The sequence below is a fragment of the Ovis aries genome, chromosome 25 (assembly GCF_016772045.2).
Source record: "Ovis aries strain OAR_USU_Benz2616 breed Rambouillet chromosome 25, ARS-UI_Ramb_v3.0, whole genome shotgun sequence".
Classification (NCBI taxonomy): Eukaryota; Metazoa; Chordata; class Mammalia; order Artiodactyla; family Bovidae; genus Ovis; species Ovis aries.
In genome coordinates, this window is record NC_056078.1 from 34,666,526 (window position 1) to 34,680,001 (window position 13,476).

General features: G+C 50.0%; 1 protein-coding gene across 1 annotated transcript; it reads left to right on the top strand.

Annotated features, from left to right (window-relative positions):
• Positions 1 to 557: 557 nt before the first annotated feature.
• LOC101106651 (pulmonary surfactant-associated protein D) lies at positions 558 to 11,166 on the top strand. Its single transcript, XM_027962151.3, has 9 exons — positions 558 to 596; positions 1,414 to 1,485; positions 1,906 to 2,107; positions 6,390 to 6,506; positions 6,789 to 6,896; positions 7,203 to 7,310; positions 7,670 to 7,786; positions 8,403 to 8,486; positions 10,586 to 11,166. Exons 3-9 carry the CDS (start codon positions 1,909 to 1,911, stop codon positions 10,960 to 10,962), a joined length of 1,110 nt encoding a protein of 369 aa, XP_027817952.1. The 5' UTR covers positions 558 to 596; positions 1,414 to 1,485; positions 1,906 to 1,908; the 3' UTR covers positions 10,963 to 11,166.
• Positions 11,167 to 13,476: the final 2,310 nt, after the last annotated feature.

Below are 13,476 nucleotides of genomic sequence, written 5' to 3' on the forward strand. Positions count from 1 at the left end.
CTTCAGCAGAAAGCAGAAGAGTGACCCCTGCCAGATGGCAGCTCCCCCAGACGCTGTCTCCCACAGGCTGTTGCCTCAGCAGCCCTTCACCTGCCCCACTTTGCTCAGGTTGGCCAAGCAGCTCCCAGCTCTTTCCTAGCGTCTGAGCGGTAATGTTGAGATGAAGGTGGAAGAGAAGTGGGCGCAGCAGGTGCTGTATCTTGGACTCTGCAGAGGCAGGCTGCACTCACAAGAGCTCTGGGCCATTGTCAGCTTGCTGGTCTTCTCTGGACCTTGGATCCCTGGACATCCGTGAAACACAGACACAGATGCTGCCACTTTGCTCACAGGGCTGCAGTGAGGCCCTGGTGAGGTCCTGATGAGGGTGCTCTTTGAACTCTAAGGTGTGTGTAGTCCTATGAATTTCAGTGGCAGATGTCCAGAAGCCAGGAGAGGGTGCAGTTGAGTGAGTCAACAAGGAAGGAAATTACCTACTTCTTGAAGAGAGTTTTCACGAAACGGGCTGAGAGTCAGGTTACAGGACAGGTATAAGGAGCCAGTTCTCGCCCAGGAACTCTAATTTGCCTGGACGTGCTAGAGCCCTACAGGAAACAACTGTGAGTGTCTCTGTCCTTGCCTCTTGTTTTCCCATGTCTGGTGAATATCTCCCTGCCTATGTGGGTGGTTGAAGAAGGCAGGGTGTGTGTAGACCTTCTCGAGGCGGTTCAGTGCTGGTGGAGGGAGAAAATGGGGTAACAAGGGGAGCTCTTCATTCTGCTCCCTTTGTTTGGTGGGAGACGTGTTTCCAGATGTGTTTCCAATTCTCAAGATGTGTATCCAACTCTACAGAGAGGGGGAGTTGGATGTGATATCCAACCAGATCTCTGATGCCATTGTCTGGCAGCTCCTTTGGAAAGTGCATGTCATCTTCCTCTTGGAAGGAAGCACTTCTCTGGCCAGGAAACCCCTTCCCTCCCACTACCTCAGCCTGCTTGGCAACCCTTGGTCGTTTACACAGCTCCCTCGGGCTTTCTTCCATGTTTCTGCATCTCCCATGATTCTTTTCCATGCTCAAAACTTTACAGTTTCTCTGAGAGAGGAAAGAAGCCCAACACTGGAAGTGACCCATGTCCTGCACCCTGATCTCACTTAGCTCCTGAGTCCCTTTCTGACGGTGACTGGAAGCTCTGTTGGACATGGGCTTTCCTCCTCTGAAGCCAGCCTCCCCCTGATGGCACCCATCTCACAGGTCCCCTCTTCCATGAGGCCCCTGTCCCAAGCCCTTTCAGGAGGCCTGGGCAGGCACGCTACGTGTGCCAGGAACTTTCCTGGTGGAGCCCAGGAATGACAAATCCTGGAAAAGAAGCAGTCATGCCCCATTCTGTGCACAGGACAGACCTTACCAAGCATTAGCACTCTGGCTTTTTCTTTCAGATAGCGCTGCAGACTCCAGTCCTAGCCTGTCCAGAGCAGCAAGTGAGAGGAAACAAGCCAGCATTGTAAGAGGTAAAGCAATGGACTTACTGGTATAAAAAGGGATAAAGAGGTCCAGAGAGGGAAGGGTCCCACCCGAGGGCCCTCAGTGAGTCCCTCCTGGTGTGACAATGGCCTCAGTGAGGAATTCTACATCCTGATCACAGTGCCCCTGGCAGGGATGACAAGCCCAAAGAGGGATGATGCAGAGCGCCTGAGAGTAGAGTCATGTGCTGGCAGGCCAGTTCAGGGGCCTGGCTGGTCCGCTCATGTCCGCCCTGGCCAGACCTTATCCTAACTTTCCCTAAACTGCTTTCGGAGCCCTACTACTCTTGGCCCCAAAGGATGGGAGAGGAGATCGGGGAAGGGCTTCTCCTGCCCTCCAGGTGCTGGGCCAGCCCTAATCCTCGTCCTTGGACCAAGAGCAGCCCCTCTCTCTGTTCCTCTGCCCAGGACATGCTTCTCCTCCCTCTCTCCGCGCTGCTCCTGCTCACACAGCCCTGGAGATCCCTGGGAGCAGAAATGACGTTCTATTCCCAGAAAACACTGGCCAACACCTGTACCCTGGTTATGTGTAGCCCCCCGGAGGGTGGCTTGCCTGGTCGTGATGGACGAGATGGGAGAGAAGGCCCCCGGGGAGAGAAGGGAGATCCAGGTAGAACTGGGTCCATGGACTTGTCCTGGTGGGAAGTGGTGGGCACTGGAATTGTAACCAACCCCAAAACTCTGAATCTTCTGCTGTGGAAACCTTGAAGATGGTCTTTCCAAGTGGCTGGGTTTCCCCCAGATCTTCGGTCCACCTGAGACATGGCTTTACTGGTTGGCAAAGACTGGCTTGCCCAAGTCCCCAGCTCCATAACCACCTGTGCTGATTCCTCCCCTAGGATCTTCTGACCCCAACCACCCCAAGAATGTACAAACAATGAGCGGATGACTGGTATTTGGAGTCCCCTGCTGCAGAACTCAGTGGGCTTACCAAGTGGTGCTAGTGGTAAAACCCTGACTGCCAGTGAAGGGGATGTAAGAGATGCAGGTTCGATCCCTGGGTCAGAAAGGTCCCCTGGAGGAGGGCATAGCAACCCTCTCCTGTATTCTTGCTTGGAGAATCCCATGGACAGAGGAGCCTGGCAGGCTTTGGGCCACTGGGTTACACACGTCTGAAGTGACTTAGTACACTCATGTAGGAGACATAGGAGATGTGGGTTTGATCCCATGGTTGGGACAATCCCCTGGATAGAAAATGGCAACTCACTCTGTTATTGCCTAGAGAATATCATGGACAGAGGAATCTGTCAGACTACAACCCACAAAGAGTCCAACGCGACTGAGTACACATACTCCAAAACTTAACTGTTCTTCATTCGTATTAAATGTTGCCTCTGGAGAATGTTAAATATTTTTGAACTGATGACAGTGTTGTAAGTTTCAGTTTAATCATCTATGGATGAGAATAATATCGACCACACAGTGACAAAGAATTGAGCCAAGGCTTCATTTTTTTGGTGGGTCTTCAAGATAGTTTATCCTTCTGCTGTACCAACCAGCTGAATTCTCCTGAGGTTTCCAAATGTATTGATTATTAAGGGAATTTTCTGGAAACACTGCCTCACAGGAGAAGATCTGCTTTTTACTGGCAAGAAGTGAGAATTTGATGAACCAGCGACAAGGACAAGGGGACCACCATGGCCCTGGGCCAGGGCTATGGGGGATCAATGAGGTCTTTTATCTTTCTGAAGTTTGTGTTTTGATTGGAGGAAAGAAATGAACAACATTGAAGGTGAAAAGAATACATAACATCCCCAGGATTTGTAGGGTAAGAGACAAGTATCTGTCTGCCTTTTAGAAAGAGAGCAGCTTCTAACATGAATGGGCTGGGGCTTGAGAAGGCCTGCTAGAAGTAATCTCAGAGGAGGGGTGGTATTCAAGGTGCCAGGTCTCTCTAGCTCCCCAAGAGGCCCTGAAATGAAAAGTATCCCTTCTTCTCCCTCCCTGCTCTCTCAGCCTCCATGGTTGTGCAAAGGATGGGCAACCTCTCATGCTCCCTTCTAAGGAGTGACTTGCTTCCAAGGTTCCTGCTGCCCTCCCCTGCCAGGGGGGAGCCCAGGAGAGGCTCAGCCAGTGACCTGGTGTCTCTGCCTGAACACACTGCACCAGGGGTTCTGGGATGCGGGGTCCATCCTCCGGGCTCCCATTGATTGCCTAGTGAGAATTGGAGCTAAGAGCAAGACACAATGTCCAGTACAGAGGCTCTCGCCACCTGCACAGTCTTTCCCAGGCTAGCCTGGCCCTTCTTACCCTGGGGGAGTGGTTTCCAGATCTGAAATGTCATCTCCCCTCTCCAGGTCTCTGAATCCTCTTCAGCCTTGAAGTCCTGTTTCCTATGAGTACATGTATGTCCATGGGTTGGGGGTACTGGGATGGGACGAGGGACATCTCATAAGCTGTTTTCTTCACTTGTTACCTGCGCCTCACAGTTTAAAACTTGATGATAAATTCCTTGCAGACCAGGACCTGGTGCTAACGTGTCCATCCTGCTCAGTACTAGGCAGAAAGTGATGTTCCACAGATAGTTTCTCAGTGAACAGAGAAATGAAATAATGAGGAAATGAATAAATAAGTGAGTGAATAAGTTAGCAGTATCCGACAGATTTCTTTTGTTGTCTTTTTGCACGTGGATGCTTACTCACAACAGTCAAAAGATGGAAACATCCCAAGTGTCTATCAAGATTTATGCATGGTGAATGAATAAAGAAAATGTATTGCATTCATACTATAGAACATTTCTCAGCCATAGACCAGAATGAAGTACCGAGATGTGTTACAATTTGGATGAGCCTCAAGAATGTCGCTCCTAGTTTAAAAAGGCAGACACAAAGGGTCATACATTGTATGTCTTTATATAAAATATCCAGAATAGATAACAGAGACAGGCAGCTTCATAGTGGTAACCAGGGCCTGGGAGGAGGAAGGGACGAAGTGATAAATGGGTATGAGGTTTTCTTTGGGATTAATGAAATAGTTTTAAACTAAAGAGAAGTGGTAGTTGCACAATTGTGTCAATGTTCTAAATGCCACTGGATCGCATACTTTAAATGACTAATTATAGGAAATACCTGGAGGTCCAGTGGTTAGGACTCGGTGTTCTCACTGCCAGACCTCAGGTTCAGTCCCTGACTGGGGACCTGAGATCCTGCAAGTTACACATCACACTAAAGAAAAAAAAAAATGGTTATTTTTATATTATGTGAATTTCATCTCAATGAAAAAAGAATAACCAAGCTCACAGAATTGAGTGTATAATTCTTGAATCAATAGCCATTTCTCCTTTTAGTCTTTGAAGGTAAATCTCTCATAATTTCAGGCTTAGGCATCCTTCTTAAGGTAATGTGATTTTTAAATGTTCGATCATTTTTACAAAACAATTAACATGTGATCACTAATCACAAAAAGAAGAAAATTAAAATTACCTAATTGTGCCCCTTACAGAAAATAACTGTTATCACTTGTGTGTGCTCTTCTTGTGGTTTTTTCAATGTGTGTTACATCTGCACATGCCTGACAATGCGTGGACATGTTGAAGAAACTGATTCAAACTCAATAGAGTATTTATAGCCTACATTTATCACTTGATGATGCACATTAATTTTGACTATCTTCTTTAATTTTAAAAACATGTTACATAGTTTTTTCCCTTTATATTAAAATAGAATTTATCTATAATAGATTCAGGTGTATATCATAATGATTTCATATTTGCATATATTGTGAAATGATGTCACAACAAGTCATGTCAATGTCATCAATACACATAGTTACAGTTTGTGATGATAACTTTTAAGATCTGCTTGCTCAGCAATGTTCAAGCATGCAACCCAGGAAAGCTAACTATAGCAATTTCGCTGTACATTGTATTCCTAGGAATCAATTGTTTTTTAACTGGACCCTTGTACCTTTTGAAGATTTCTATCCATTCTGCCCACTTCTCAACCCCATCTCTAGCAGCCACAAATCTGTTCTCTGTATCTGTATGTCGTTTCTATTTGTTTTCTTTGATTTCACATATGAGTGAGATCGTACAGTGCCGCCTTCTCTGTGACTTATTCCACTAAGCACAGTGCCTTCAGGGTTCACCAGTGTTGCTGCAAATAGCAGGATTTCATTCCCTTTATGCCTGAATGATGTTCCATTGTATGTGCACCCTGCGTTTTCTACACCCGTTCATCCATCCACAGATACTTGGGCTCTAGGCTGCATCCATGTCTGGACTACCATGAATGACGCTGCAGTTAACTTGGGGGTGCATATATCTTTTCAGGTTAGTGCTTCCATTTTCTTTAGTTGAATGCTCAGAAGTGGAATTGATGGATTATACGGTAGCTCGAGTTTTAACTTTCTGAGAAACCTCCTTACTGTCTCCACAGTGGCTGTTCCAGTTTGCATCCCTACTGCACAAAGCTTTCCTTTTCTCTCCTTCTCCAGCGCTTCCTATTTGCTGTCTGATAACAGCCATTCTGAGAGGTGTGAGGTGACAGCTCATCGTGCTTTTGCTTTCTGTTCCTCTGGTGATTACTGTCAGGTGTCATTTCTGACAGAAACTTTGGTTTTGGGATGGGGGACAGCAGGGAGTCCATGGTCCAGAGTAAGAGCTGACAGCCTTACCTGCCATAAATACAGTGGCCTTGGGATAGGGGCAGGTGCACTGTATGCAAAATCAGGCAAGTCTTGGTCTGGATCTGCCTCCAATTCTGCAAGCCTGTTCCTTCTCCTGTAAAATGGAGATGTGAACACGCATTTCCTGCATCACCACTGGACCAGTCACCTGAAGGGGGAGTGTCTACACCCTACAGAACCCTGAAGGAATACCAGGGCCCTGACTCTGGAGGCAGCTGGCTCCTCCTGGGCTGGGTCAGTTGTATGTTCGTTTTTTTCTGCCACAGGTTCACCAGGACTAGCAGGACGAGCAGGAATGCCTGGACCAGCTGGCCCCACTGGGCCGAAAGGAGACAATGGCTCTGCTGGGGAACCTGGACCAAAGGGAGACGCTGGACCACCTGGTGAGCAGCTGGGCATGGAATGCAGGTGTCTGCAGAGGGTGTGCTGCCGCTAGGCCACGGCAGTAGGCGCGCACAGATTCTGCCCCAGGAGGAGGAAGGTCATTCTCAAGGGGGCTCGGGGTTACTTCAGGGAAGGCTGGAGCTCCTGGGGAGGGCGGAGAGTGAGGGCAACATCTTTAGGAGGAGGCTGCCTGTCTGATTTCTATTATAGCCTCATCTTTTATGCACTCCCACTTCCAAGGAGATTCAGTGTCACTAACCAGGCTGGTCCTTTTTCCCCAGGGCCTCCAGGTATGCCTGGTCCAGCTGGAAGAGAGGGCCCCTCAGGGAGGCAGGGGAGCATGGGGCCTCCAGGCACACCAGGCCCCAAAGGAGAACCTGGGCCCAAAGGTAGGAGGGTGGTATTGGCGGGTGAGGGAGGGAGAAGGGAGGGGTGACGTTGGCAGCCCTGGTGGGGACCAGGGTATGTGCACAGTGCCTGGAAAGCCTGGAACCTCTGCGCCTGGTAGGCCTGGCCTGAGCCTCTCCCCTGACATTCCCACACTGACTGAATTTCCTAGAGGAGACCAAGCAGTCAGGAGCAGTCTCCCGGGTCACTCTCTCACCTGGAGCTGTGGGTGACAAGCTGCACTGCTCAGGAAATGGTACCTGCTGAGCACACTCTCAGCCGTGTTTCTCAGTGTGTTCCTTCTGCAGGAGGAGTGGGTGCCCCAGGCATGCAGGGCTCCCCAGGCCCCGCAGGTCTCAAAGGAGAGAGAGGTGCCCCTGGTCAGCCCGGAGCCCCTGGACCTGCGGGGCTGGCAGGTGAGCAATGGACATGGGGCTGGGCTCATGTTCCCTGTGCCCACCCCCACTACCCTTCAGGTCAGAGCTAGCATTCTAGGAGAGAGCCAGTGTTGGGTTCTGGGAACTGTCTGTCTCTAGGAAGAGGGTGGTGTGAGCAGCAGGAACTGTCTGTATTCAGGGAAGGCTGGTTGTCGGGTTAAGTGACTGTCAGTGTACAGAGAGGATGCAAGGAGAGGATCCAGGCACTGAGGGACATTTGTAAAGGTGGAGGGTGTATGGCTGGGGGATAGGAAGTCCATGTTTGCGGGTGGGGAGTGGGTATGAAAATGCTAAAATATATGTTCAGCACTCACCCATTTCTACTTCTCTGATCCCAGGGCCTGCTGGAGCCATCGGTCCACAGGGGTCTTCAGGTGCCAGGGGCCCCCCAGGACTGAAGGGGGACAGAGGTACTCCTGGAGAAAGAGGAGCAAAGGGTGAGAGTGGGCTTGCAGGTAAGGAAGCCCTGGGGGCCCCATTAGGGTGTGGGGCAGGGAGGAGGCCTTATTCAGCTCAGCTCTCCTCTCAGATAACCTGTTTACTTACAGGTGGGGGTCCAAGCAGGAAAAGTTGACAGGGTATATGGCGAGGTGGACTCTGGGCTTAGCCTCTGTGACTCGCTGGAGGACAACCTGAGCAGATTTTCTATCTGATCTTTATGATAAGCAAACCTGCCTCTCCAGTTCATCAGATAACCCTGAACAGCAAATAACTCAATGGATGTATTTTCCATCCATTGTGTATTCCTTTCCTACAACCATACCACCCCCTGCAATACAAAAGGAAGTGCTATCAGATTCCTAGAATTTGGAATTAAAGTGATATCTGGTTCACTGTCAGTGAGGTGCAGGGACCTGCTCAGGAGATACTGTTCAGAAGAGAACCACAGGAAATCCCATGGACGCAGAGGCCAGCTAGGTCAGCAGAGGTAGGCTTTCTAGGCCTCTGTTCTAACTTCTTACCCCATCCCCAAGTTGCATCTCCACCTGGACACTCTTTCCTTGAGTCCTGGGCTCTGAGTGACCCCAGGCTGTTCTGGATTTGTCTTCACTTGGCCTCTCTCTCCTGCAGAGGTCAATGCTCTCAGGCAGCGGGTGGGAACCTTAGAGGGACAGCTACAACGCCTCCAGAATGCCTTCTCTCAGTATAAGAAAGGTGAGTTCCTGGACCTGACCCTGAGCCAGCCCCTGATCATGGGCCTCAGACTTAGTCTGGGCTTGGCTTACGGTTCGCTGGGCTTGGGTCTAAACTGGACTTGCTGGGACCATGATTGGGACTGGACGTAGACCTGGGGCAGGAGTGGGGCTGGGACAGATCTGTGCTCCAGGAACTGCAAGTAGACACATGGAACAAGGAGGAGGAAGTGTTCATTGTCACCAGTTCAGCAGACCTTATCCCAGCATACCCTTTGCAGGCGCCTATGACAGACGAGGGGATACCCAACCCTTGTCTTTCTTCTGTGGGGCCAGGTATGCAAGTGCATAGAGAAGCAGCCACACAGCCCAGGGCAGCAGAGAATCCATACCTGATCATGGGAATGGGGCTGGGATGCTTTGTGTGGGGTTCAAGGCTGCTGGGGACCTGTCCTTAGTGTGTGGCCTCCAAGTATCTCTCCCTAAACATGCCCCCAGGTCTGGCAGGAGCAGGCTGCCTCCAGTCTCTGGCCAGTGCTGGACTCCCCCACACCTCTTGTGGAGTTTAAAGCAGAGATTCTTCCCTAAGCCTGGATCCTAAGCAGGCAGAGGCCTCCTGCAGCACACACCTGAGTGCCCTGTGCCCTGGGACTCCATCAACTGTCCCTCCTCCTTCTCTGCTCTCCCTGACGACAGCTTTGCATTCACATCATTCACCCAAACTCAGTGATTGATCAAACATTTTCTGAAGGAGCAGAGCATAAAGGAGCCTGATCTGGTGAGACGTATTGTTGGCTTCTAAGGACTCTAGCCAGCTAAGTACCAAAGTAGTTCAGAATGAGAGTTGCCAGTGTTTGGTATGTCTCCTCCTTCCACAAGCATATCTGCATACATATTTACTCCCGCATGTGCACACTGATGCACACCAAGAGGACTTGGGCATATGCGCTGGCTACGCACATCTGTACCTAAACCACCACCTGTGCGACACCATCTACCTACCGTAGATGCATAGGCTCTCCTATCCAGATGGACCTTAAGTCTGCCCATGTATCTTCGGATAGACACATGGGCGTATTCACTGATACAAATATACACCCACCCAGATGCATGGGCTGTAAGCCCAGTAGTGTCACATGGCTTCACACTGACCTTATTCAGGGCTGATCTGGGTGCCATCCTGACCCCCCAGAGAATCTGTTCCCTGAGTCCCTGTTGAAGCTACTCAGAGAAGGGCAGATGGTCAGGGTGCAGCCTGGGTTCCTAAACAGTCCAGGGAGCCCTAAAAGTTTCCATGTATGACCCTAGAAGTCAGAGTGATGGGGACGGGTTACAATAAAGAAGAGATACTTACATCACACAGAGGATACTCTTATACTGTATACCCCTACCTTAGAAATAAGGAATGAGACCCTGAAAAGTGAAGTGACTGTCTTGTGTCCACCTGGAGCATCATTGCCAAGGTGAGGATGAACACATGGTCTTCTGGATCCAAAACAGGGTTGTCTTTAGTGCTGATCCCATCCTGCCCACTGTTCCTACACACACTGCCCAGTGGTCCAGGGACACTGAGTGACTTGCATCACAAGCATGTCGAGCCCAATATTAGGCTGTTCTCAGAGGCATCCCCATCCTCTCCTTCCCCTCATGCCTTCAGACAGCACAGAACTCCTGTGACAACCCCATGCGCCCGATCATCATGGAGGGATTGGAGTGAGCCCGTATGATGTTTTCCACAATTCCAGGAACTGCCCTGGGCTGCATGGTGTCATTTCCCTCCTACCCAGTAACTGAAAACTTGATTCTGGCATGCAACACAGGGAGGAACAGAAAGTGCAAGCTTTAGTGTTACCTCCAGCAAGGTCTGATCCCTGTCTACACCTGACAGCTGGGGGACTTTGGGCCTCTTACGTAAGCACCTGAGTTCCGGGGTCCTCACCTGTACCTGGAGACCACGGCACCATCACAGGGCACATTGTGGAGCCAGGGCTGCTCAGAACCAAGTGTCTCATTTTCTTCCCATCTGGTGCCCTGGTACCCAGATGGGATGCTGGGGATTCTGGTTGGAACACAAGGTCTAGGTGCCACCGCATCCACAGCCTGACTCTCCTCTTCCCCTAGCGGTGCTCTTCCCTGATGGCCGGAGTGTCGGGGAGAAGATCTTTAAGACGGCAGGCTCTGAAAAAACGTTTCAGGATGCCCAGCAGGTCTGCACACAGGCTGGAGGACAGCTGCCCTCCCCACGTTCTGCAGCTGAGAATGAGGCTTTGACTCAGCTGGCCACAGCCCAGAACAAGGCTGCTTTCCTGAGCATGACCGATACCAGGAAGGAGGGTACTTTCATCTACCCCACGGGGGAGCCCCTGGTCTATTCCAACTGGGCCCCCCAGGAGCCCAACAATGATGGCGGCTCAGAGAACTGCGTGGAGATCTTTCCCAATGGCAAGTGGAATGACAAGGTCTGTGGAGAGCAGCGCCTCGTGATCTGCGAGTTCTGAGCTCCTCACACACACACACACACACACACACACACACACAGTGTGTGCTGGGGAGGCGGGTGCAGTGCCCAGAGCTGCATTTTTCCAGTGTTTCAATAAAACAGTGACCCTCTGCTTGCCAGGGCTTCTCCACAGAGCCACAGAATAAGGCCAGAGGCAGGGCTCCTATGGAATACATCCCTCAGAATAAAGTTTGAAACTGGCTTCACACAAGAAAGATTTGTCAGAGGAAAAGAGGGCAGCCTCCCTTCCTAGGGGCAAAGGTTAAAGGAAGTTCTCCAACTCTCCCCTGTTGCAAAATCCAGTGTCTCTGCCTCATCCCTCCATCTCTACCAACCATCGGTTACATTTGACCTCACTGATCACTGTCTCCGCCTCCTTCCCTTTTCCTCTCCTGCCTGCGGTTTTCTTATCTTCCTGGCTGCTCAGCATCACTCTCTTTCCCTCGTCTCTCCTCCTCTCCTCCAGTCCACGGAGGAGGTTGGGAGCCTCAGTTCTGGCTCCCTTCTCTCCTCACACTTACTCCAGGCTTGGGCTCATTCTCTCCCATAGTTTAAATTCCTTCTATTGATGCCTCCCCAGGTACTGTTCTGTTCAAGGCCTCTCCCCAAACCCTGGACTTCTCTAGCCAATGCAAGCTGTCGCCCTGGGGCTGGGAGTGTTGCAGGAAGGAGGACCCCTTCCAGGGCCCAAAACTGGGCTCTTGTCTAACACTCAGAAAAGAATTGTCCAAGGAGATGCATGCACTGACAAAGCAAGAGATTTTATTGGGAAAGGGCACCCGGGTGGAGAGCAGGAGGGTAAGGGAACCCAGAAGAACTGCTCTGCCACGTGGCTGGCAGTCTCGGGTTTTATGCTGATGGGATTAGTTTCTGGGTTGTCTTTAGCCAATCATTCTAACTCAAGAGTCCTTCCTGGTGGTGCACACCTTGTTCAGCCAAGATGAATGCCAGAGAGAAGGATTCTGGGAGGTGGTTGGACATGTGGTCATTTTGACCTTCCCCGAACTCTTCCGGTTGGTGGAGGCTTATTAGTTCTGTATTCCTTACCAGGGTCTCCTGTCGTAAAACAACTCATGCAGATGGTTACTATGGTGCCTGGCCAGGGTGGCCGTTTCAATCAGTGTGCTTCCCCTAACAGGAAGTCTCTCAGTGGCTGCCTCTTGCTTCAAGCCCTGAGTCTAGGAAGCTGCACAGGTAAAGAGGGATGACCTGGCAGGAAGGTACCAGCTTCTCTGGCCAGATTGAGTGGCCTTACACACAGTAGGACCCTCACTCTTGAACACCCAGGATCTCTCTTTACCCTTGACAATGTGACTGCCACTGGCTCATGGGAGAATATGCCATCTGCACAATTGTAATCACTTTTGAAATCTCAGGCAAAGAGGGTGTAGAGCCATGTTCAGTTTCATCCCCAGACCTCTTCCTGCCTGGCAGTTCTGGGGATGTTGGTCTCCACTCTGCCTCAGAGATAATCTAGTCAAACCCTTCTCATTTTACAGACAAGAAACCAAGACACAGAGAGGAAGGGAACCTGTACAGGTAGCACTGGTGTTACTGCTCACTCTTGAAAAAGGCCATACGATACGACCCCAGAGCTTATACTTTCAGCCTGTAAATTTTTAGATCAAAAATTTTTATATTTAGTTTAGTTAAAATTTTTATATTTAGTTGATTTTATTGACACGGTGCTGCAAAGAAAGATTTAAATGACATCTGTGGTTAAGAAATTATAATGAGGCCTGAATGAACCATAGGCTTATGGGAGGGGGTGATGAATATCCTCCCCCAGACAGGAAACCAGCCACTCTTTCCTGTGTTCCCAGGGACCAGGAGGATTGACTTCTCTGGCCCTTTCTGAATGGGACCCCCAAGCCCCACCGCTCTTCCCAACATGCTTACAGACACACTGCATATATGAACAACACATCTGAAAACAAAGCCACACCTCTCAACAGCATGCAGCTCAGGTTCCCGCTAAGATTGTTCTCCTGTTACTGAAAATCTCCCCAAATTCCTGGCAGTTTCTGAAATATAAATATTTACACAATAATGAGCAAACAGCTTTCCAGCACAAAGGCGTGGATCTTAGAGCAGCCTGTTTTTATTGCAAATAAGAAAAACAACTGGATCTACTTAAGCCAAAGGGAAGTCATTTTTTCCCCCTTAAGAACAGAGAATTCTGATTTGACTTTAGAAGAACTAGGTTGGGGGCAAGCAACCTTGTGCCACCTCCCTGGCTCCTGTCTCTCTCTGCCCATCCTCACCTCTTTCCCTTCTTTACATATCAAATCCTCTGCATCCAGGTCTCTTGTGTGCCACAAAGGTCAGAAAGTCTTGCTCTCTTGCCTGACATCTATTCAAAACTATGTGAAAATGCATCTTCCTGTCTCAGATGCCCACCTCTGATCCAATCAGCTCACTCTGGAACCTCATAATCCAACATGGCCATGGGATGCACGGGAGGTCTTGGTGGTCTGGGCGGATGCTCTGTGGGTGGTCACTACTCATATCC

Bases quoted from the DNA above. Each gene is read 5' to 3' on its own strand.
- LOC101106651 (XM_027962151.3), top strand. From the start codon at position 1,909: ATGCTTCTCCTCCCTCTCTCCGCGCTGCTCCTGCTCACACAGCCCTGG. The intron at 2,108-6,389 runs GTAGAACTGGGT...TTTCTGCCACAG, and splicing joins GGGAGAGAAGGGAGATCCAG to GTTCACCAGGACTAGCAGGA. The intron at 8,487-10,585 runs GTGAGTTCCTGG...CTCTTCCCCTAG, and splicing joins CTTCTCTCAGTATAAGAAAG to CGGTGCTCTTCCCTGATGGC.